The sequence below is a fragment of the Panthera pardus genome, unplaced genomic scaffold (assembly GCF_024362965.1).
Source record: "Panthera pardus isolate Hobbes unplaced genomic scaffold, ASM2436296v1 HiC_scaffold_1, whole genome shotgun sequence".
NCBI classification, from domain to species: Eukaryota; Metazoa; Chordata; class Mammalia; order Carnivora; family Felidae; genus Panthera; species Panthera pardus.
In genome coordinates, this window is record NW_026526654.1 from 7,617,352 (window position 1) to 7,643,908 (window position 26,557).

The 26,557-nt window shown below is 40.1% G+C and overlaps 1 protein-coding gene and 1 long non-coding RNA gene across 2 annotated transcripts in view; both read right to left on the bottom strand.

The window, feature by feature from the left end:
* The window catches only part of LOC109260803 (ankyrin repeat domain-containing protein 26-like), a 135,766-nt gene that overhangs the window by 95,530 nt on the left and 13,679 nt on the right, over nt 1-26,557 (bottom strand). Inside the window, 2 exon segments of the mRNA XM_053901553.1 lie at nt 16,899-16,935; nt 23,761-23,831. Of these exon segments, the coding sequence (XP_053757528.1) occupies nt 16,899-16,935; nt 23,761-23,831 (108 nt within the window).
* Nucleotides 1,043-13,172, bottom strand: LOC109260804 (uncharacterized). The gene is made up of 3 exons (XR_002077155.2): nt 13,098-13,172; nt 4,867-4,957; nt 1,043-1,800 (listed from the first exon to the last, which is right to left on the bottom strand). It is a non-coding gene; the product is annotated as an uncharacterized LOC109260804 (long non-coding RNA).

Sequence of the window (26,557 nt, forward strand, 5' to 3'; positions counted from 1 at the left end):
TACTAGCCCAAAGGGAAACCAGCCGGGGAACTTAGGCAACAGAGAATCATATAGCAATATCCTCGAAATAGAGGCTGAATTTAATTAATGTAACATAGTCTACAACTAGATATCCTTCCCTTACAGAAAACTCATTTGTCTCAAGAAGAGGGGATACCACTACATCTAAGGAGCTGCCTGACGACATCTTGCTTATTATGTAAAAGCCTTGACACCATGGCCATAGCTGGCATCCACCCTAAAATCTCGGACGGTAAAAACAAGGGACTAGTTACCACTGCACTAATGACTTTTGTTAGCACTAGTGGTCAAATATATGAGGCCCAATGCTTGGACTAATCTGGGTTCTTAAGAAAACCCTCAATTCGGGTTCCGACACCATTACCTTTGACATTCTGAGTTGATCTGCCCTAGGATCTGTATCTTCATCTCAGTGCTGCTGAGGAACCAGAGAATGGATGTGGAAGCTTCACGGGCTGATGGGCAAAGCCCAACAGCTACCCATTAACTATGGAATCATGGTCGAGTCTTCAACCTCCCTGAACCATAGTTGCGAAAGTAATAAAAAGTAGGCTACAATAACACAGCTACTTTGCAAAGCTATACAATGACTATATAACTGAACAGATGTTACCCATAGGATATAGTGTCTAGTCCAGGGTAGAACACGCAACAACTGCTTTTGTTCTCTGCGTTCCCTTAGGAGACACATAATTTTCAATTCATTCATTCCCTTTCCTTTCCTTTCATTATCCGTTTCATTTCATTTCATTCCTTTATACTTTGAGAGTGAGTGCACACAGAAATCGGGAAAGATATCCCAAGGAGGCTGTCAGCGCAAAACCCGACGTGGGGCTTGAACTCACAAACCTGAGTTGAAATCAAGAGTCACACCCTTAACCGACTGAGCCACCCGGGTACCCCAGCAAATGTCATTTTTACAAATCCATAAAAATCCTACCTGGTTACAGAGTCTCCCTCAGCCTTCTCATCTGATCCTAAAGAAGAAAGCAAAATACATGTTAAATCAACAATCGAAAAATAGAAGAAATTACAAGTGTACGGCTTATGATTTGTTAAAAAGTATTGCTTTGGGACCACAGCTGGAAACCACACTACACTGAATGGTAATTATACCATTCGTAGGCTTAAAGCACTAAGAAATCTTACTTTCTCCTCTATATTGACCAAAAGCAAGAATGGGTTTTATCAGAATTTGACAGCTACAGGTGAACTGATGTTTACAATGGCCATCACTGACCGACTCTATGGCACTGGAGGAAACTGGTATCGTTAGGAGAATGATTATCATGAGCTGACAATGTCAGACTGAAACTAGCATGATTTTTCTGGACTTCCACTACTAGAGGAGTTGAAAGAGAGTACCTTTAGTTTGCTGTAACACGGCAGAACTTCCCCAGCTCTTCAGCAGACACTCTTCAGTTTTAGGAGGAAACACCCCCTCACAAAGTGTGCTCTATAGCTACTGTACTTTGCAGCATGGCCAAACCATAGCAAGCAGACGCTCCGTGGCCTTATTTCCAATGGCAAGGTAACAAGGAAAGATTTGGCATTCCAGTTTGATAAAGTTCTAACCTCTGGAGACTGTCTCCTTCCATTGCTAGAGAGTCTATCTAGACCCACCGCACATCACAGAGGAGGAGGATCCCAATGTGAGTGCTGTGTAGTGGTTCATGATGTCATTTTTCTCAACCCTCCCCATTAGGTGACACACATCTAGAGAAATCATACTTTTTTTCATGGAAGGCAGAGGTCATCAGATCCTCTACTGATGAGCAACTAAACAAAACAAAGGGCAAAGAATATCTTGAACGCCTACATTCAATTACCAGGATATTTTCACTTTCTAAACATTCAAAGACATCCACTCTATGATTCTAACTATATGACACCTGGAAAGAGCAAGGCTATGGAGCTAAGGGTTGGGGTCAATGTAGGGAGAAACGGGCACAGCACAGAGGACTTTTAAGGCAGTGGAACTCTTTCACACGATACCACAAAGGTGGACTCACATCATTACACATTTGTTAAAACTCATAGAATGTATAACACCAAGGCTGAACGTTAATGCAAATTAGAGACTTGGTCTCAAAATGAAGAGTCCGTGTCCATAGAAAATGCACCACTGTTGTCAGGGTGCCTGGGTGGCTCAGTTGGTTCAGCGTCCAACTCTGGATGTGAGCTCAGGTCATGATCTCACCGTTCATGGGATCAAGTCCTGCATCAGGCTCTGTGCTGACAGCACAGGATTTTTTCCCCCCTCTCCCTCTGCCCCTTGGCTGCTCACACGCATGCATGCTCTCTCGCTCAAAACTAAACCAAGGAACTGAAAAAAAATAATCCTACTAAAAACGGACCACTGTCGTGCAAGATGTTAACAACAGGGGAGGCTAGGCATGTACGGGAGCATGGTATGGTATATGCAGACTCTCTGTACTTCCTATTATATTTTGCTGTGAACTTAAAACTGATGAAAAAATCAGGCTTATTAAATGTATGAAACAACAAAAGCAACAAAATATGGTATCCATTGTAGCTACTCTTAGCATATACTAACTCACGATACAGTCCTCTTGAACATTAAAATAGAGATCAAAGTAACACAAAAGGGGTACTGTCTCCCATTTGGAAGTATATGAAAATACATAAACAAAACACAAAAATACAACAGTTATTTGTATACGTAGGCAAGAAAACAATTGATGAATATGACCCAAAATCTTATACCTATAAACAGGGGTTCAGCACCATAGGAATCACACCTGGGTTTTCCATATAATTAAGAGATTTTCATTCTCATTTTAAATCAAAAATCATCATGTTGATCATACCTAAGAATCATAATGAAAGGTTAATCCCATAAAAAAAGATTATAATGACCTAATATGGCCCTCCCTAGTAATTTTTGTACAAATACCCACTTCATATGGATGATGAAACTGAAAGCAGTACCATGGTAACCATCATGTTACTTGCTAGTAAAATAAAATTTGAAGACACCACCAAAAATGACGTCAGGGCTATAATTCCTATGCAGAACAGATTTCATCCAGCAGGCCAAAGATGGCTACCCTCAGAACATCCTACTTGAATGACTGGCCCTTGGTGGTTCCCTGGGATCTTGGATTTAAGGAGGGTTCCCACCATTCCCTAGCTGCTTAAGAGTGGTTCACTGTGCCTAAGTGCTGGTACAATCAATGTGCTTAAGGCTGTACACTTGATTTCCTTGGTGGAAACCTGGAATTTTGGGACATGCTAAGGAGAAGATGCCTATGTGGTTAGCATTTGATGAAAACCTCGGGCACTGAGTATCCATAAGCCTCGTACTGGCAGGCAACATTTCACTTGTGCTGTCCTAATTTCATGCTGGAGGAATTTAGCACATCCTGCTAACTCCATAGAGAAAGGATTCCTGGAAGCCTGCGCTTGGTTTCCTCTGGCCTTCACCCCATGCACCATTGCTCGGTGCTGATTGGCCTTACTTGCCTGTCCCCATACCAATCCACATGCATGGCTACAACTATATGCTGAGTCCTGTGAGCTCTTCTAGTGAATAATCAAATCTGGGTGTCATTGGGATGCCTCTAACACAACTGCATTATATGAAATTTTATTATTTGGGTTGATGTCTTACACGTGGTTACAGTCAGAAGGTCATGTCACAGAATACCTTTCCTGGAATCTCTTTTCTTTGTATTGGCCTTGAAAATTCCTACATCCCTATAGATCCATTTGAAGAAAGGTTTAAAAGGAATAGATGAAATCATGATGTCAGAAATTGTGAAACAAGCAACAATCTTATTTTACTCCGAAAAAAAAAAAAAATAGACAGAGAGAGAGAGAGAGAGAGAGAGCGAACCCTGGTGATTGCCCCTATGTTCTACCATATAAAAGTTCTCTGAAATATGAAAAATCAGTTAATTTTCTCCAACTAACTAGGACTTAGTCCATTTTTCTGGCAGGTAGGAATCAAAGAAGTACCAGGGATCATTCTACAACAATCAGAACTATCAGACAGAATATGAAAGCATACTACTGATTATAGTGTTTTTTTGTTTCTTTTCCTTATTTTCCTAGAACATTAAAAATATAGTTCACCTATTAAAGGCAGTTATTGCCAAAATAATCAAAAGTCACAAATACGGCATCCAAAATGTCAGATGAGTTATCTTGATGTCTCCCTATCTGACCCTCCTTCCAATTCTCTTATTTTGCCCTAATTGATTCTACCGTATGAAGTACCCCCATTTTATATGGCATTAACGTATATACATTTATCGCTGACTACAAATGCTTATGTTCATCCATGGTAGTTAGGACATATCTCTGCATCATCAGCTAGGTCAGTCCTTAATGTCTTGCCAACAGTGAGGATAACAGTAAGAGTGGGAACACTTGGGGATACGACTCTGACAAATTCTGGTACGAGAAGCTCACCTGATAGTGTTGCTGCATTTCAAATCGTCTGCTCTTCCCTCTAAAGTACTAGTGTATTTTACCACCTTCCAGTAGAAACACAATACACACCGGCTTACTTTCCTTCATTTACTCCCTGTAGTCTCGGCCATTCACATCATTCCCTCTTTGGCTCTTCTCTTCTTTCCTGAGGCTCCTTAGGCCTTCCAGTATCTTGAAAGGGAACTAGTCATTTAGCTCCTTTGGTGGCACTCTCAATTTAATCTGTTGCTGGCACCACATACGATATGCAACTTATCTCCTTTTCACATCTCTTTCTCTTTCCTATGCACTTAACAGGACGTTTTCTTTACATATTAGAATATATCAGTATTCCTGTTTTAAATCAACATTCTGTCAAATGACCTTTGCATAAAATACAGTTCTTACCTTCTACTTGTCCATTTAATATACTTTGCCCTTTCTGATCCACAGCTCCAGAGAAATGAGGAACATATTTGTTGGGCTTCTCAGACATACTCTGTTAAAAGTAGCATCAGTAATGAGTTGCGTGAAGACTGCATAAGCCTTTTCCAAGAAAATATCTGAATTTATGACTTAAATAACAATCAGACTTACAAATAAGAAAAACGTATTGAACACCAAAACCTTTAAATACCAAACCTCATATACGCTCTCTTGATTCAGCGTACCATTGAATCTTCATTTGGCTATGGACTCTCTAAACTGATCACGGAAGGCCAGAATAAGTACTTTCAAAGGCAGAAGCCTGACTTGTATGCAGATTTCAAAAAGGAACTAACAAAACACCTTCCTTTGCATTCCTGACCAAAATAAAAGGACATTTGAAATAAGTTTTGAAACAAATTCTTTAAAAGTGTACTTGCTATAAATGAAAACTACTTCTAATAAAATGGCAGACATTTGTTTCAGTGTCAATTCATACCTCACATGATCAGAAACTTTGGAGTATATCATGTTGAGTATCAACAAAACACTGTTGTAGCTGCTGCTTCGTTTAGGTAAACAAAGGCTTGACCTTTTTCTGGACGAAAGAAGGGTTGGATCGAATGGCAAAGTAGTAAGAAAAACTTTTCTTAAAATCATGGTGAACTAGTAGCAAAAAAATATGTAGATATAGGTATGGAACTCTTCAGAATGTGTAGTAAGCATTCAAACGGCAAGTATAAGAACATTTATGTCTTAGTCACCTAAAATGTGCCAAGCACTCATTTCACTATGCACCTTTTCGTTTTTACACACAACAATAATAATGATTATGATGGTGGAGTGGGTCTTCCTACTTCTTGGTCACTCTAAGACATTGGAGTAAAATGATGATCCGTGGTCCTCTCCGTCCAGAATGTCCCTCGCCACGGTCTACACGACTGGTCCTTCTCATCTTTCACTTGGCACCTTTTGCCACCCTCAGATCTTTTCTGACTACCAAAATTCCCACTCCCACTCTCATCGTCATCCTCACTGCAAATGCCCCCAATGTTCTCTCAACTAACATTGTCCATTTCCTATCGATGAAGCCTTTATAGTCACTTATAATGGATTGCTGTCGACTTACTTTTCTGCTCTGACCACAACAACCTAAACCCTCCCCTTGTACACTCAGTAGCTAACTGCTTGGTACGTACTCAGTATACAAGGACCAATTAATTAAGGTCAAAACATTTACACTAATCTCACTGAGTAGATCTCAAAAGTACCAAATCACTATACTGTTGACCCTTGAACAAAGCAAGGGTTACGGGCTCTGATGGCCATGCACTCGAAAATCCACAAATATCTTTTGAAACCTCAAAACCAAATCAAAAAAACCCAAAATTACTACTGAATTTCCTACTTTAAAAGCAATAACACTTAAAAATCAAAAAAGTATATATGTATTGAAAACCAGAACATTAAAGCAGAAGCGCTTGTATATGCTCTCTAGGTCTCATCTACCTTTTCGGCCTCATTTGGCCATTGACTCTGTAAACTGAGCATGGAAAGTCAGGGTTAGGATAACGGAACGCTGAGCTTACCAACAATAGACACAGTCGATTAATGCATGTTTTCCCTGTTATATGTATTACATACTGTATTCTTACACTATAAACTAAAGAAAAGGTTACTAAGAAAATCGTAAAAAAAGGGGTGCTGGCTGGCACTGTCAGTTCAGGGTCAGGCTCAGGTCATGACCTGAGTTCAACGCTGGCAGTGTGGAGCCTGATGAAGATTCTCTCTCTGCCCCCGCTTCCCTACTCACGTGCTCTGTCTTCTCTCTCTCTCACAAAATAAATAATTAAAAAAAAGAAAAACAAGACGAAAAAGAAAATCATAAGGAAGAGAAAATATGTTTACAGGATGGTAGTGTATTTATTGAAAAAAATCTGTATGTATGTGGACTCCCACAGTCCAAACCCATCTTGTTCAAGGGTCAAATGTATACCTATATGATGTCTCCACTAAGAGTTTACTGGAACTTATTATAGCCCCAAATGAGAAAATCAAAAACGCATTCTAACTTTGCCATTCTTTTCTGGACACTAGGGCCATTTTATTGGCCTTCGAACATCTTCCCATTGAAAACAAGCATTCTTGGGGGGCCTGGGTGACTTAGTCGATTAGGCACCCAACTTTGAAATTGCGAAAAGGAAAGTAAAAGGTGGAGGGAGGAGTTAAGATGGCAGGGGAGGGGATCAGAATTTCCCTTGTGCCTCAAACACAGCACTATTGAGGTCACAACACTTGCAATACCAGGAATACAGGAGGCAGAGGGACAGAAAAATCTCCACAGGTGCAAAGTGACAGCTTGGAGGGACAGAAGGGTGTGTATGCGAATTGGGAGAAATAAAATGGGCAGCACAGGCATGGAGTGGGGGAAGCCCTTTGGTGGAGAAACGAAAGGAAGGTAGAGAGAGAGGCTGTGGGAAGTGCATTTGGATATGAGAAAGCCTGTCCGGACCACAGACCAAGGAGAGATCCAGAGGGCCAGTTTCTACTTTGCAAAACAGCCTTAGAGGCTAAAAAACAGGATTTTCAAGGTTGCCAGACTTTCTCTAGACCAGAGCTACCACCTCCCATGCCTGGTGGGGAGGGAGCCGCCCCTAGGCTTGGTAGCAATCTCAGGGCTACACTGGGAGAGAACACCTTGAGTTTGGTGGAAAGGGGAGGTATTGCCTGCCCAAGGGAAAAAGACCATGCAGGCACGAGCCAGAGGCCTTCTGTCCACTGGGCAGAGTGGCGCAACTCCACTACCAGGTCCGAGCAAAGCGGGATCCTACAGGGTTTTGAATCCCAGCTCAGTGCTCAGGTGGCACAGGGGACTGTGCAGCAAGGCAAGCCGGCTCCCCAGGCTATTCCGTGAGGACAGCCTAAACAGTGAGTTTTGAGACACCTCGTGTGGGGAGGAGAGATTGGGGTGTCGCCATTTCTCTCCCCATGACCAACATCGTGGGGCTTCAGGGAATGGACAGTGAGCCTCCGTGGAGGCAGGCCCATTACACCGAACCCTGGCTCTCTGTGCCTCGTAACTGCTTCTCTGTAGGAGTGAGACTGACACTGATGGGACCACACAGCCCCTCCTCTGGACCAGCACAGCCACCAGTCCCAGGCACCAATAGACAACTCTCCTCCGGTTTTCTATCTTAGTTTCTTTGTTTGTTTGTTTCTTTTCATTTGAGTTATTATTCTTTTGTCTTTCCTTTTCTTTTTTAATGTTTATTTCTCTATTTTGAGAGAGAGAGTGAGTGATCAAGCAGAAGAGATGCAGAGAGAGGGAGAGAGAGAGAATCCGAGCAGGATCCATGCTCTCACTGCAGAACCTGATGGGGGTTTCGAACCCACCAACAGCGACAACATGACGTGAGCCAAATTCAAGAGTCGGACGCTTCAGCTACTGAGCCACCCAGGCGCCCATCTTTTCTTTCCTTTGCTTTCCCTTTCTTCTCTTTTCCCTTTCGACTCTGCTCTTACTTCTTCTCCCTTTGGAAACAGCCTAGGAGTCTCGAGTTGACGTGGGTCAAAGCCAATTATATATCTACATATATCTATTTATCTTAATATATACCTATATATCTATATTTAGATATACCTAGATATAGATATAGATATAGATATAGATATAGATATAGATATAGATACAGATATATATTTTTTACTTTGTTCTTCTGTTCTGGTTCTTTGTTTGATTGCGCATTTTCTCTATAGTTTTCTAGATCACCTTCTTCATTTTCCTCCCTCTCTTTCTGGAGTAAGCCCTATAGCTCCTTAGAGTCACTGCTTGGTCTTTTTTTCCATTCCAGTCATTTCTCTTTTTGTTTGGGCTAAGGATTCTTCACCACCTTCTTCTCCTTGTTTCCAGGATTACTTCAACAAACAAATCAAAGCCCATCAGGTGGAGGGCCCAAACCGCCACTCCAAGTAGCGAGAACAGCAGCCAAAGACGCACCGAAAGAGTGCACGCAACACACTCCAAAACACATTTGTTCAACTGCCAGGCCCTGGACAGTATAGGAGCTCTTTTTAATATAGTAGTACTCGCAGGTGTGGGACAGAGAACAAGCTATTCAAACACATAAAGGGCAGGAATCTAGCCAAAACGACGAAATCGAAGAATTCTGCTCAAAAAAAATTCCGGGAAGAAAGGACAGCCAGTGAAGTGCTCAAAAGAGACAGAAACAATATGTGTGAGCACATTTTAGGAATGACACTCATAAGACGCATAGTTGCGCTTGAAACCACGCATAGAAGACAGCAGACAATCTACTGCTTCAGAGATCAAGGACCTAAGGAATCGTCACGATGAATGCTGAAAATGAAATGGTGTAAAGGAGATACAAAGTAAACTAGATGCAGTGACAGCAAGGATGGGAGAAGCAGCAGACAGAATCGGTGAAACAGAAGATACAATTGTGGACAAAGATGAAGCAGAGAAAGGAAAGGAAGGGAATGACTAGATCACGAGGCAGGTACTAGAGACCTACGTGATTCGGTGAGATGAAATATTAGCCACATCCTAGGAGTCCCAGAAGAAGAAGAGTGAGAGAAAGGGGCAGAAGGTTTGTTTGAACAACGTATAGCTGGGAGCTTCCCTCATCTGGGGAAGGAAATGGTCATCCAAGTCCTGGCGGCACAGAGAATTCCTTTCTAAATCAACAAACCCAGGTCAACACCACGACATGCCATAGCGAAACTGGAAAACTACAAAGATAAGGAGAGGATTCTGAAAGCAGCTAGGGACAAACGGGTCTTATTCGACAAGGGAAGACACATAAGGGTAGCAGCAGACCTGTCCAAAGAAACTTGGCAGGGCAGAAGGGAGGGGTAGCAAACGGTCAGTGTGCTGAATGGGAACATATGCGGTGAAGAATCCCTTCCCCAGCAAGGCTGTCATTTAGAATAGAAAGAGAGAGAAAAGCTTTCCCAGACAAACAAAACCTAATGGAGTTCATGACCACGAAACCAGCCCCCAGGAGATCCTAAGGGACGAGTCTGTGAGTGGAAAGCAGCAGAGACTACAAAGGACCAGAGGCCTCACCAAAAGCATGAAACCTTCAGATAACACAATGACACTAAATCCATATCTTTAACTAATCACTCTGAGTGTGAATGGACTCAATGCCCCAATCAAAAGACACCGGGAATCAGAATGGATAAAACACAAAACAAAACCAAACAACAAGATCCATCTAAATGTTGTCAGCAAGACACTGATGTTAAACCCCAGGACACTTCCAGATTCAAAGTGAAGCTATGGGGAACCACCTATCATGCTACCAGAAGTCAAAAGAAAGCTGGAGTCGCCACACTTCCACCAGAAAGACTAGATTTTAAACCAGAGACTGTAGTAACAGATTCAGAAGGGCATTGGATCATAATTAAGGGGTCTATCCATCAAGAGGAGCTAACAATTGCAAATGTTTATGGCCCCAGAGTGAAACGCCCACACATATGAATCGATTAATCACAAACATGATTAAGTGTATACATACAAATACCATGATTGTAGACGACTTTAAGACTCCACTCATGGCAACAGGCGGGTCGTCAAGGCAGAAAATCAGTAAGGAAACACAGATCCAATGTGTCATTGGACCAGATGTATTCAGATATACATAGATATATATTGGCCTAATATATACATTTATATACATGGATATCAACACCGATATATTAAGATCTTTTCATCCAACAGCAGTAGAATGCACATTCTTCTTAAGTGCACATAGAACATTCTCCAATGTCTCCAAGTGACATCCTGGGTCACAAAACAGCCCTCCACAAATATAAAAGGACTGAGATCATACCTTGCATATTTTCAGATCACAGCAACGAGCACTTGCTCATTCTTTCTCTCTCTCCCTCCCTTCCCAAGAGAAATACAAACATTACAAAAACATTTAGCTCAGCTCCTTCCAAGAAAGAGAAAAACAAGAATAATAAACCTTGTGGGGCAATGAGTCCTGGATGGAAACCACACACAGACAGTAGAATTCCATAACCAATATGTTGACAATGGAGTTGACAGAAAGTGATGTACTAAAAGAACAGACACTAAAGAAATAGTTTCTACAAGGACAAATTAGGGTAGGGTAACCATTAAAAAAGAGCCTGGTGCGGGGAACACGTATGTGGCACAGTCAGTTCAGCATCCACCTTCAGCTCATGAGTCATGATCTCACGGTTTGTGGGTTTCAGCCCCACGTTGAGCTCTGTGTTGACAGCTCGGAGCCTGCAGCCTGCTTTGGATTCTGTGTCTGCCCCTAACCCGCTTGCACTCTGTGTCTCTCTCTGTCTCAAAAATAAATAAACTTTAAAAAACTTTTTAAAAATACCGTAAAAAGCATGGGGGTTGAAGAGGGAAAAAGGAAAAAAAAAAAAATAACATGTGACCAATCAATCAAGCATGAGCTTAAGACAAAAAAGAAAAGGAAAAATGTGAGCAAAGGAAGGTAAGTGGAAACAACATACATTTTTCAACAGGTACATAAGTAGGATTGGGAGTATACTATGAACAATAGTCTCTTTTAAACCTTTTAAAGATATATGTCTCTATATATGTGCATATATATATATATGTGTGTGTGTGTGTGTGTGTATAAGTGTAAATGTATATGTGTATATATGCATATATTATATATATCTCTATATCTATCTAACTATATCTATATCTATCTATCTATCTATCTATACAATATTTACGTAAAAGAGAGGCTTTGATTCACAGTATATCTCTAATAATACTGACTCTTATCACTCTACAGTTATCTGGTTATAAATACTGTAATGAAGAATTTAATTTTTTTCAGTATAAATAAATTGTTCAATTCCTGGCATCTATCGCTTCCGAAGGGCTAGAAATTATTACTAGACTAAGAAAAGAACAGAAAAAGAGAGGTTCCTAACACGTCAACATTCACTATGGAGAAAGAATTGGGAATGAGAATTCTAGGAAGAAATGGGAACCTTCAAAGGATGTATGTAATGGGACACAGATGGGGTTAAACAAACAAAGGCTGAGGACTTTTTCTCTGCAATTCTAAGCTCACAATGGGAGGATACTAAAAATATACTGTAACCTTCTTTCTTATGTAACTCCTGATTTCCTCAATGTGTATACATTGCGTGTATACATGTTAAACACTAAAACGGAATATAAACTGAAGCCTGACTTTTTAAATTCACATATTTAATTGTGATATATCATGCGTATTTTGTTACTTTTCCAACTCCATTCTACGGAATTCCATTTCCCTACTCATTTATTCACATTCAAAAACCATGACATTGCTTCTTCCAAGCAAGACTTTATTCTAGCAGCTCCAGGAGTCAAACAAGTGTGTTTCCTAACCTCCAGGAGCTTATCAAGATTTAGGGGCTTTGAAATGAATACTGAAATAAATATCACATGTCTGAAACTTTAAATTTTAGAATCTGACACAAGGACTAGGAGGAGATAGTTTTCAAAGCTAGAATAGGAAAGATTTCTGAAATTAGAAATTTGACAACTTGGCTATGAAGAGCCTCTGCTCATAGAGCTACTCTTTTCAGCAAAATACGTATTCTTCGGGGAGATGCACCATTTTACCTTACTCTTCATGGAGTTATTTCAAAACTACAGGGGAACACTTTTGTAACGTAAATGTTGAGAAATAATGTAAACACCTAAATTTCTACATTTTCTAATATGATTTTAGTCTAAATGTAGAACAAAGGATAGAGCCAAAGGAAAATCCTGTATCTCACCAAAATTAAACTTGCCCGGGGCGGGGGGGGGGCAACCTACAATAGATACTTGGACCCACTCAGGTTTCATTTAGGCATGAGTATTATCAGTCATGTTACTATCACAGTAAGAATCCTTATCCTTAAGCAATGTCATATTGCCTCCATTATGGAAAAGCTTTTCCCAATATAATTTGACGGTCATTATATATTTTCCAGCCCATTCTTTCATCAGCCTCCACCTGTAGGATTTACCAAAGTACAACAAAACAAAACAAAACATTCAACGCGTCATGTATCTGTAAAGTGGTTTGTTCTTGCTAACTTTCCATGACACACATAAAATGATGATACACAGGCTCCTCTTAAATTTTCAGAGTAAATAAGGGAGAAAACTCAATTCAGAGCAGGAAAGTGAGTTTCACAGGAGGGTACTTTACCTTGGTACCAAAATCTAAGTCTTGGCTAGCTGATGTAGACCATGAATCATCAGGAACAGGTGTGTCGGAAAGCCTTTAGAGCAAAAAAAATACAACAAAAACATGTTCATTCATTTAAAAACAAAATTTTAAAAAGTTAAGGGAAAGGTCAAGTATCTGTTTATTCCACGAAGTTTCTTGGTATCATTAAAAGTTGTCCTCTGGTTTCCTCATTAAGTTTTATTTTAATTCCAGTAATAGCAACATCCAGAGTTATATTAGTTTAAGTTGTACAATATAGTGATTCACCAACTCCATACTCACCCCGTGCTCATCGTGACAAGGGCACTCCTTCATCCCCATCATCTCTTTCATCCCTCCCACCACTCACCTCCTCTCCGCAACCATCCGTTCCTTCTCTGCAGTTAAGAGCCTATTTCTTGGTTTGTCTCCCCTTTTGTTTCCTCCCTTTGCTCGTTTGTTGTTTCTTAAGTGCTACATGAGTAAAATCATATGGCATTTGTCTTTCCCTGACTTTGCTTACCATACTACACTCAGGCTCCATCCAGGTGATTGCAAATGGCAAGATTTCATTGTTTTATGATTGAGTAATATTACAGTGTGTGTGTGTGTGTGTGTGTGTGTGTGTGTGTGTGTATGGATATACATATACACACACACACACATACATCCATATAGGGCTTCTTCTTCGTTCACTCATCTGTCAATGGACGCTTGCGCTGGCTGTTGGAAATAATGCTGCAATAAACACAGGAGTGCGTGTGTCCCGTGGAATTCGTGTTTTTGTATTCTCTTGGGTAGTATCCAGTAGTGCAATTACTGGATCATAGGAGAGTTCTGTTTTTAATTTTTTGAGGAACCTCCATACTGTTTTCCACAGGGGCCGTACCCATTTGCATTTCCACCAACGGTGCAAGAGGTTTCCTTTGTCTCCACATCCTCGCAAACACTTGCTTCTTGTGTCTTGGAGTGTAGCCATTCTGACAGGTGTGACGTGGTATCTCGTTGTACTTTGGGGAGCATCTTTTCATGTGTCTGTTGACCATCTGTATGTTGTCTTTGGAAAAGTGTCTGGTGATGTCTACTGCTCATTTGTAAACTGGGCTTTTTTGGAGGGGGGTGATGTTGACATGTATCAATTTTTTAGACATTGTGGATACTAACCCTTTACTGGATTTGCAAAACATTTCCAAATTTGTTCTCCCTTCCAGAGGTTGCCTTTCAGTTTTGACGGTTTCCTTCCCTGTGCAAAAGCTTCGTAGGTTGGTATAGTCCCCATACTTTATTCTTGCTTTATTTCCCTTGGCTCAAGAGGCATAACTAGTAAAATGTTGCTACAGCCAAAGTCAGAGAAATGAGGGCCTGTGCTCTCTTCAAGGATTCTTTTTTGTTTGTTTGTTTGTTTGTTTTTTGTTTTTTATGGTTTCAGGACTCACACTTAGGTTTTTAATTCATTTTGAGTTTCTTTGTGTGTACGGTACAGAAATTGGTCCAGGTTCATTCTTTGGCATGTGACTTGTCCAGTTTTCCCAACACCATTTGGTGAAGAGACTGCCTTTTCCGCACTGGATAGTCTTTCCTGTTTGTGGAAGATGAGCTGACCATACACTGGTGGATTTATGTCTGGGTTTGCGGTTCTAGTCCACTGAGCTAGGAGGCTATTTTGTACGCCAGTACCCACCATACTGTTTGGATTACTACAGCTTTGGAATACAACTTGAAAGCTGAGATTGTGATACCTCCAGGTTTCCTCGTTTTCAATATTGCTTTGGCCATTCAAGGTCTTTTGTGGTTCTATACAACGTTTAGGATTGTTTGTCTAGCTCTGTGACAAATGCTGTTGGTATGTTGACAGGGATTGCATGACATCTGTAGATGGCTTTGGGTAGTGTAGACACTTTAAAAATATGTTTTCTTCCCATCTGTGAGCATCGGATGTCTTTCTCTTTCTTTCCGTCACCTTCAATTTCTTTCATCAGTGTTTTACGGTTTCCAGAGTACAGGTCTTTCACAATTTGGACCCTGTTTTAAAAAAGCTTTCAGTTCTCTATTTTGCCTCCACCTCTGCTAACCTGTTAAATCTCCAGGAAAGACCCAGTCTGAGTTTCCATAACCAAATGTGACAGGCAGGGAATGCTCTGAAATGGTTCATAATTAAATGTATAAACGTTACCACAATGACTTCTCACCTCACATCTGTCAGAATGGCTCAGTTTCAACACACAGGAAACAACAAGGGTTGCTCAGGGTGTGGAGAAAAAACAACCCTTGTGTACCGGTCATGGGATGTAAATTGGTATCGCCACAGTGAAAGCCAGTATGGAGGGGCCTCAACAAATTAAAAACACAAATCCCATAGGATCCGGTGATTCCAGTACTGGGTATTTGATTTCTATTATTAAAATATTTGTCTGCAAGATGAAGACAAAAAACAAAGAAAGAAATGAAAGAAAAAAGAAGGAAAAGAACCCGAATTTAAATCTCATTTCTGTGACTTATCATATCCAACTAGGTCACTTCAATTTCTTTTCAGTTTCAAACTGTCCATGTAAGCAACCATTCGGCAAGGAGGTTAAACAGAGTTTGAATTACCAGAGGGTATTTTGATGAATTAATCTCTGAGGTTCCCTAAATCTTGAGACTCTAAGTACTTTTGATTTGGCCTCTGGAAAAATGGAGAGTCCTTAGCTGGCAGAAGGGGAAATATTAATGGAAAAAAAAAGAAATACCAAGAAACCCAGAGAAGAAAGTAAAAAGGCAAAAACACGGTACAGAAACGTCATGGGGAAAAAATCTCCCAAAAAAAGAAAAAGCTTCCTAGAACTAGTCAAGGGTACTAGCCCAAAGGGAAACCAGACTGGGAACTTAGGCAACAGAGAATCCTCGAAATATCCTAGCAATATCCTTGAGATAGAGACTGAATTTAATTAACGTAACATGGTCTACAACTAGATACCCTTCCCTTACGGAAAACTCATTTGTCTCAAGAAGAGGAGCTATCACCACATCTAAGGAGCTGCCTGACGACATCTTGCTTATTATGTAAAAGCTGTGACACCATGGCCATAGCTGACATCCACCCTAAAATCTCGGATGGTAAAAACAAGGGACTAGTTACCACTGCCTAATTATTTTGTTAGCACTAGTGCTCAAATACATATGGGCAAATGCTTGCGCTAACCTGGTTTCTTAAGAAAACACTAAATTAGAGTTCCGACATGATTAGCTTTGACATTCTGAGTTGATCTGCCCTAGGATCTGTATCTTCATCTCAGTGCTGCTGAGGAACCAGAGAATGGATGTGGAAGCTACACAGGCTGACGGGCAAGCCCCTCAGCTACCCATTAACTATGGAATCAGGGTCGAGTCATCAACCTCCCTGAACCACAGTTGCCAAACTAATAAAAAGTAGGCTACAACAACACAGCTATTTTGCAAAGCTATGCAATGCCTATATAACTTAAGAGATGTTATGCATAGGATATAATGTCTTGTCCAGGGTAGAACACGCAACAACTGCTTTTGTTCTCTGCGTTCCCTTAGGAAACACATAATTTTCAGTTCATTCATTTCACTTCCTTTCCTTTCATTGTCCATTTCATTTCATTTCGTTCCTTTATACATTGAGAGTGAGTGCACACAGAAATCGGGAAAGATATCCCAAGGAGGCTGTCAGCGCAAAACCCGACGTGGGGCTTGAACTCACAAACCTGAGTTGAAATCAAGAGTCACAATCTTAACCGACTGAGCCACCCACGTGCCCCGACGAATGTCATTTTTACAAATCCATAAAAACCCTACCTGGTTATAGAGTCTTCCTCAGCCTTCTCATCTGATCCTAAAGAAGAAAGCAAAATACATGTTAAATCAACAATCGAAAAATAGAGGAAATTACAAGTGTACGGCTTATGATTTGTTAAAAAGTATTGCTTTGGGACCACAGCTGGAAACCACACTACACTGAATGGTAATTATACCATTCGTAGGCTTAAAGCACTAAGAAATCTTACTTTCTCCTCTATATTGACCAAAAGCAAGAATGGGTTTTATCGGAATTTGACACCTACAGGTGAACTGATGTTTACAATGGCCATCACTGACCAACTCTATGACAATGGAGGAAACTGGCATCGTTAGGAGAATGATTATCACAAGCTGACAATTTCAAACTGCAACTAGCATGATTTTTCTGGACTTCCACTCCTAGAGAAGTTAAGAGAGAGTTTTTTTTTATTTTGCTGTAACACAGCAGAACTTCCCCCAGCCATTTAGTAGAGACTGTTCAGTTTTAGGATGAAACAACACCTCACAAATGTGCTCCATAGCTATTGTACCTTGCAGCATGGCCAAACCATAGCAAACAGACTCTCCCTGGCCTTATTTCCAATGGCAAGGTAAGTAGGAAGAATTTGGCATTCCAATTTGATAAAGTTCTAACTTCTCGAGACTGTCTCCTTCCATTGCTAGAGAGTCTATCTAGACCCACTGAACATCACAGAGGATGATCCCAATGTTAGTGCTATGTAGTGGCTCATGATGTCATTTTCCTCAACCCTCCCCATTAGGTGACACACATCTAGAGAAATCATGCTTTTTTTCATGGAAGGCATATGTCATCAGATCCTCTACTGATGAGCAACAAAACAAAACAAAGGGCAAAGAATATCTTGAATGCCTACATTCAATTAGTGGGGAATTTTAATTTTCTAAACATTCAACGATATCCACTGTATGATTGTTACTATATGACACTCTGGAAAGAGCAAGACTATGGAGGTAAGGGTTGGGGTGAATGTAGGGAAAAAGGGGCACAGCCCAGAGGACGATTTTTTAAAAAATTTTTTAACATTTATTTATTTTAGAGACAGAACATGAATGGGGGGAGGGTCAGAGAGAGAGGGAGACACATAATCGGAAGCAGGCTCCAGGCTCCGATCTGTCATTCCAGAGTTTGACGCGGGTCTCGAACTCGTGAACCACGAGATCATGACCTGAGCCAAAGTCGGACACTTAACCGACTGAGCCACCCAGGCGCCCAAGCACAGAGGACTTTTAAGGCAGTGAAACTCTTTTCACACGATACGACAAAGGTGGATTCACATCATTACACATTTGTTAAAACTCATAGAACGTATAACACCAAGGCTGAACACTAATGCAAATTAGAGACTTTGCCTGAACATGATGAGTTAGTGTCCATATAAAATGCACCACTCTTGTCAGGGTGCCTGGGTGGCTCAATTGGTTCAGCGTCCATGTCTGGATCTGAGCTCAGGTCATGATCTCACAGTTCATGGGATCAAGTCCTGCATCAGGCTCTGTGCTGACAGCACAGGATTCTTTCCCCCCTCTCCCTCTGCCCCTTGGCTGCTCACACGCATACATGCTCTGTCACTCAAAACTAAACAAAAGAACTGAAAAAAAAATTACTACTAAAAACGGACCACTGTCGTGCAAGATGTTAACAACAGGGGAGGCTAGGCGTGTACGGGTGCATGGTATGGTATATGGAGACTCTCTGTGCTTTCTATTATATTTTGCTGTGAACTTAAAACTGCTGAAAAAATAAGGCTCATTAAATGTAAAAAACAATAAAACAAAGTACAACAACCAAACACGGTATCCATTGAAGCTACTCTTAGCATATATTAACCATGATACAGTCACCTTGAACATTAAGATAGAGATCAAAGTAACACAATAGGGGTAATGTCTCCCATATGGAAGTATATGAAAATACATAAAGCAAAATACAAAAATGCAAGTTATTTGTGTACTTAGGCAAGAAAACAATTGATGAATATGACCAAATATAACTATAAACAGGGATTCAGCACTATATGAATCAAACCTGGGTTTTCCTTATAATTGAGATTTTATTCTAATTTTAAATCAAAAATCATTATGCTGATCATATCTAAGAATCATAATGAAAGCTTAATCACATAAAAAAAGATGATAATGACCTAATATTGCCCTAGTCTTTTTTGTACAAATACCTACTTCATATGGATGATGAAACTGAAACCGTACCATGTTAACCATCATATTACTTGCTATTAAAATAAAATGTTAAGACACCACCAAAAATGAATTGAGGGCTGTAATTCCTATGCAGAAAAGGTTTCATCCAGCAGGCCAAAGATGGCTACCCACAGAATATCCTACTTGAATGACTGGCCCTTGGTTATTCCCTGGGATCTTGGATTTAAGGAAGGTTTCCACCAGTCCCTAGCTTGGTAAGAGAAGCTCACTGTGCCTAAGTGTTGGTAAAATCAGTGTGTGTAAGGCCATACACTTGATTTCTTTTTGGAAACCTGGAATTTTGGGACATGCTAAGGAGAAGATGCCTATGTGATTAGCATTTGACCTCGGGCACTGAGTATCCATAAGCCTCGTACTGGCAGACAACATTTCACTTGTGCTGTCCTAATTTGATGCTGGAGGAATTAAGCACATCCTGCTAACTCCATAAAGATAGGATTACTGGAAGCCTGTGCTTGGTTTACTCTGGACTTCACCCCATGCACCTTTTCTCTGTGCTGAGTGGCCTTTCTAGCCTGTCCCCATAACAAACCATAGGCAACAACTATATGCTGAGTCCTGTGAGATCTTCCAGTGGATAATCAAATCTGGGTGTCGTTGTGGTGCCTCTATCACAACTGCATTATATGAAATTTTTATTATTTGGGTTGATGTCATACACGTGGTTACAGTCAGAAGGTTATGTCACAGAATACCTTTCCTGGAATCTCTTTTTCTTGGTATTTGCCTGGAAAATTCCTACATTCCTATATATCCTTTTGAAGAAAGGTTTAAAAGGAATAGATTAAATCATGATGTCACAAAGTGTGAAACAAGCAACCATCCTAATTTACTCAGAAAAAAAAAAAAAAGAGAGAGAGAGAGAATCCTGGTGGTTGCCGCTATATTCTACCATATACAAGTTCCTCTCAAATATGAAAAATCAGTTAATTTTTCCAACTAACTAGGACTTAGTTCATTTCTGGCAGATAGGAATCAAAAGAAGTAACAGGGATTGTTCTAGAAAAAACAGAACTATCAGACCCAGTATAAAAACATACTACTGATTATAGTTTTTTGTTTGTTTCTTCTCCTTAATTTCTTAGAAAATTAAAAATATAGTACACCTATTAAAGGCAGTCATTGCAAAAATAATAAAAAATTCATAATTACTGTGTCCTCATTCCTGCTGCTCTCCTCTGTTCATCTGATAAAGTCCTACACATTTTTCATGTCCAATTTAAATGCTGGCACACAACCTGGAAATTTCTGAGTCTTCTGAGAGTTCTCTCTCACCCCCTAACTTTTCATATTCAGGAATCACAAATTCGTATTAACTATACTGTTTCGGTCTCTGCTTTATCTTTTCCCTGCCCGTGCCCTGGTCAAACATGAGTTCTTAACTGATTATTTTCGCAGGGAAAAAAAAAGCCACCAAATATTATTGTTATTTCTTAAATGAATAAAAAAAATAAGCAAAACAAATGAGAAAGACACAAGGCCCTGAAAAAAAAATTAATGGAATAAATTGAACCCCCTGACGTTTTCAATCTACACAGCTGAAAGTTTCATAATGGACTAATACTAGGCTAAGAAAACAAGAGCTTCCTTTGCCTCCCAGTCTCTTTATTTGGTTTCCTATAACCTATCCTCCATATGAGGGTTCAGCAAGCTATGGCCACAGGCCAAATCCTACCTGCCATCTGGTTCTGTAAATAATGTTTTATTGGGGCATAGCCCCATGTCTTCACTTACATATTGCTATAGCTGCTTTCACACTACAAGGGCAGAGCTGAGAAACCACATCACCTAAAATATTCACTGGCTCTTTAGGAAAAAGGCTTGGTGATCTGTATTTTATGCCATAACCAGAGTGTCATAACTCAAATCTAATCTTATTAGTCTTCTGCTTCAAATTCTCCAAAATCTCTGCATCAAATACTGCTGGCTCCCTCCCTAAGAACCATTCCATATTCTTCATTCTTGCTAGAGAATCACAACTTTATTTGGATATTTATTGTCTCCATACACAGAGAAGGTGGCCTCACCCTGGCTTCAAAAAGAGAAAGGAGTATTCTAAGCTAATCACAGTACCTGATTTACCAGGGACCAGTTTAGGAATGAGTATGTGATGTAACCTAGTCTTTAAAATGTTAGAGGAAGTCTACTGCAAGCCTCTTCCTAGTGAAAAGAAACACCTAAAGAAAAGCAGTCCTTCCCACCCACTGGATGTTGTATGTGAGAATAGGATACCTGGAGCTGTTGCTAATTAGCCACCACGGAAAGGAGAAATAAAAATACCACCAACTCCAAAACTGAACAAGAGACGACTGGGATCCTGATGACATCACTGAACCATCAAAACATTTCTGGTTCCTACTGTTTTAGTCACTGTTAGAAGTCACCTATTATTTGCCGCTAAAAGCATCCTACCAAAGAAATTTCCCAAGGCCTATCGGGTAAGATCTACTCCTTTCGATAGCACTAACAAACTTCCATAAGCTTGTCTTACATAGATATTCACCTCATTCCCAACCATTGCCATAGCACAGTTTTTCTACCAGCAAAACCCAGCTGCTCATAAATCCTGCTAAGTTCACTTGTACACCTTCGCCTCTGCACTGCTGTGTACTCCGCCAAACACGTAATCGTGATAGTTTACAAACATTGTCAAACATACAAATGTTGGTCCTTCTGCCTCTCTACCTGGCAAACTGAACTCCTCACTCTGCATGCTTACCGTAGATTCTACCCAGTCCTTGAAAACTCAGATTCCTCACTGGGAACTTACGGTAACTGGAACAAATGCCAATACAAAATAACAATGATAATTATAAGCTCTATGAGACTCTGGCACCTAGTAAGCACTAAATAGAGTAAATAATACAAATGGCAGTGGTAACAACAACTCCTGGGGTGCAGAGACTGGTTTTTGCATGTTTGTATTCTACAACAATAGGATAACACTTAGTAGCTAACAGGCACTTAAGAGTTACTTGTGAAGTGAACAAATGGACATGAATAAAAATGATTCCTTTGAAAATTATTTTTAAAAACCACAGAAACTTTTCTGTTTCAAAAACCGCAGGGACAACTCTATTCTGTTATGAGCAGCTTAATGATCAAAACGCTGTCTGTTCTATCTTTGCCTTCCCTGTAACTTCCAAAACTAACCTACAGAAGTTCTTTGGTAACAGTCTGCCAAGTTAAAGCTTTCTTCCTACTTTTCAGATTGTACAGTGCACTAGGTGCCACAACTAGGGAGCAACAGTAGCATTTGTGTGTGTGTGTGTGTGTGTGTGATTGTGAAACATCTTTGTGCTGTTATTATAATTTCTGGAGCCCAAGTTGCCCTATTTGAATACTTATAAAGATAAAATTTTGACTAATGGCAACAGAGTATCTTATTCTAACAAAATTACAGTGTCATGACAATTCTCCAACAAACAGAAGAAAACATTGTTCTAATGAAGTCAACATATCTCATTCTGGATTTGTTGTTGTTGTTGTTGTTTTTAAATGTTTATTTTTTTGAGAGATACAGAGCATGCATGTACAGGGGAGGGGCAGAGAGAGAAGGAAAAGGGAAAATGCCACACAGGCTCTGAGCTGTCAGCAAACAGCCTGACAGAGAAGTCTGACACAGGACTCCAACTCACCAACTGTGAGATGATGGTGACCTGAGCTGAAATCAAGAGTTGGACACTTAACTGACACAGCCACCCAAGCGCCCCTCTCATTCTGTCTTGATTTATGAGGAGTGAAGTTGATAATGGTGAGACCTTGTTGATATAATATGTGAAATAACCTATGCCTCTCAACAAGGCATTGCTTTTCTTCGGTACTCCTGGAAGCTATCTGTAAAAAACAATCTCATTGGCAGTACTGCACACTAGCTAAGATTTGCAGTTCTTATTATTTGCCATTTGTTTATGGTACCAGGAAAGTACTGTAGAATTCCCAGTTTTAGGGCTGGTTCATTTTTTAATGAGACAAATCACTAGGTAACAATATTTACTAAATATAATCCATTTGTAAACATTTTATAAAAGATCCATTTTTATAACAAGTGCAATTTGTTATAATATGTTTATGGAGGAAACATAAAACGTACTAACTTAACAATATTTTTTTCCTCTGGGCACCTGGATGGCTCAGTTGGTGAAGCATCTGACCTTGGCTCAGGTCGTGATCTCGCAGCTCACGAGTTTGAGCCCCACATTGGGCTCTCTGCTGTCAGTGGTGGAGCCTGCTTTGGATCCTCTGTCTACCTTCCTCTGTCCCTCTCCTGCTCGCTCTCTCTCTCTCTCTCTCTCTCTCTCAAAATTAAATAAACAGTTAACAAAGCATTTTCGTATTTATTACACAAAGATGTCACATGGTATTTTAGGGGTCATGACTAAAATAATGAATTTCTTTTCAGATAATACTGCCTCATATTTTCAATTACCTACAGTTAACTTCATAAATAATTCTGAACATTAGACTATAAAGAAAGAAATTAAGAAAGAAAAAATATATACATGCAATTTACACATTGGTGTTCTTTTCTTCATTGTTCTTTCATTATCAAAACACCCTTACTCTGACTTTACTTATGTTAGGACCACCAAGAGCAATTCACTATGTAAAGTCTTACCAGGATTGCTGTTTTGCAAAGAATTTTTAAGCATGATTTCTTCTTTATGTCGGCAAATTATTTCGTAATTGCTATGTTTAAAAAAGGATGATAAATAATATTACTATCTTAATGCTGATATGAAAAACATTTACCAAATAAATCAAATCCTTAGAGTATTTCAAATAATATCAGAGCAAATATAAAAACTTTAATTGCCCCATATACTTCAAATTTGTACGTTCTAGAAGCTTTTCATTAACTCTGTACTTAAGAAAAAAACAGGAAGATGAACCAGTCATGAATTGAGGGCATTCTAGCTTAGTAAATTAGAACTAGCTTGCCAGGGGCACCTGGGTAGTTAAGCATCCAACTTTAGCTCAGGTCATGATCTCATGGTTTATGGCTTTGAGCCCCACGTCAGGCTCTGTGCTGATAGCGCAGAGCCTGGAGCCTGCTTCGGATTCTGTGTCTCCCTCTCTCTCTGCAACCACCCCCCACCCCAGCTCGTACTCCGTCTCCCTCTATCAAAAGTAAATACACATCGAATAGAAATGAGAATAATTAGGGGCGCCTGGGTGGCGCAGTCGGCTAAGCGTCCGACTTCAGCCAGGTCACGATCTCGCGGTCTGTGAGTTCGAGCCCCGCGTCAGGCTCTGGGCTGATGGCTCAGAGCCTGGAGCCTGTTTCCGATTCTGTGTCTCCCTCTCTCTCTGCCCCTCCCCCGTTCATGCTCTGTCTCTCTCTGTGCCAAAAATAAATAAAAAACGTTGAAAAAAAAATTAAAAAAAAAAAAAAAAGAAATGAGAATAATTAGAATTCACGTGCCAGAATGGAAAGTGTTTGGAACCCAGAAGTCCCAGCTCTATAACCTATAGCTATTTGTTCTTGGAGAAGCCACTTCTCTTTGGCTCAAAATCTCCCTCTATAAAACAAGGTAAATTACTGCCTTATTTTACAAGGTTGATAAGAGGATTTAATGAGATATGATACCCAAAACATGGCCTCTCAGGCCATGGCCTCTTAGGTGATGCTCATTACTCTGGGAAGGGCAAGATGAGACCTTCCATGACTTCAGAAAAGATGCTCCACAGGATTTAAAGTGGTGGTCCAGGGGCACCTGGGTGGCTCAGTCCGTTGGGCATCCAACTCTTGATCTCAGCTTGGGTCTTGATCTCAGGCTCGTGAGTTCCAGCCCCATGTTGGACTCCACGCTGGGCATGGAGCCTACTTAAAAATAAGGCAGGGGTACAGATCTGCTAACAAAGGAGAAAGGGAAGTCCGATCTCTTCCTGCAGCATCATTTGAACCTCTCTGACAGTTTAGAATGATCCCAGCTAACATCTTCTGGCAAAAAAACAAAACAAAACAAAAAAAAGACAAACAAGATCCTCAAAGGGTAACCCATAAGGAAAGTCTAGGCTAAGATATGGGTTCCACATAAGGTCTTTGAGTGTGGAGGGACAGGGGTGTATGGCGAAAGCCAGGAGGCCCAGCTGCCCCAACAGGGTGCTGGTGCTTTGGGATAGCTGCTGAGCATATGTGCATGTGCAGTGAACAAAGAAACTTTATAGCTTTGAAATCTAAGTGTGGAACACCATGAAGACTGAAAACCCTGGATCAGCAAGGGAATCCTGGGAGTAAAGGTCAATCACGACCTGACTGCAGCACCAGTTTCAACAGCAATGCCGCAGCAACAGAATCAAAGGAAACTGTAGAATGATCAGGATGTCCTTTTTTTCCCCTCCAAATGACTTGTGAAAGAGGACTGTCTCTTTGGTCTTAGGGTGCTCCTTAGGTTCTTGGAAAATTCAAGGGACAGAGTACAGGAGATAGCCCTCAAAGGAAAGTAGAGGGTCTTCTACAAAACTGAACATTTCAAGACCCAAGTTACTAGTTAGAAAACACAGAGATGTAGCATTATTTGTGTCCCATGCAGAGGGGTTATACTTGAAATGAAATGGATAAGGTTAGGATCCTGGAGGATAAAGGTCTCAAAAGTCCTGAGATAAAGAATTCTGCACACATTCCTACTTCCAACTAGTCTAGTCCTTTGCTTGATTTCTGGCTAATGTTGTGGACTAACCGACTGCCATTCCAAAACTGCCTGACCAAACTACGAAACCCCATCTGTTACATACAAAGTTAACAGTTAAATTATTTTAAACCTCAGTTTAGTAATAACTAGCATTTTAATACAAACACTTACAGATTAAAACCCTTAATATAAACATATTCATCTGCAGCCCATCAGATTATTTAAATTATTTTAAACCTCAGTTTAGTAATAACTAGCATTTTAATACAAACACTTACAGATTAAAACCCTTAATATAAACATATTCATCTGCAGCCCATCCATATACATCTTGAGGAAAGGGGTCAATACCTTGCTGAAGAAGAAGCCTGACTACATTTGTTGAGTCATAATTTACAGAAAGCATGAAGGCTGTTCTAAAATAACAGGAATAACTTCACTCTTAGGAATTTAGAGTTATTTAAACAGCTAATTTGATATACTTTATCAGGTTAATATCTAGCCTATCTGTTCAGAATCGACCATTTACATGTTTCAGTGTTCATCTGTGTAAATGATCTCCAAGACGAAAATGAAGGGACAAAAAGGAAGCTTCTTGTCCCACTTGGGTAATGTATTATAGAGTTGCTAATTTAAAGTCGTTTGATAAACAGGAAACTATGCTAGGTCACTTATCTGAATAGGTAAAGATTTAAAAAAAACTAATTCCCCATGTCTTCCTTAATCTGATACAGTGCACTTCAAAGCCATCTAGAGGTCAAGTAAGTATTAAAAACTATC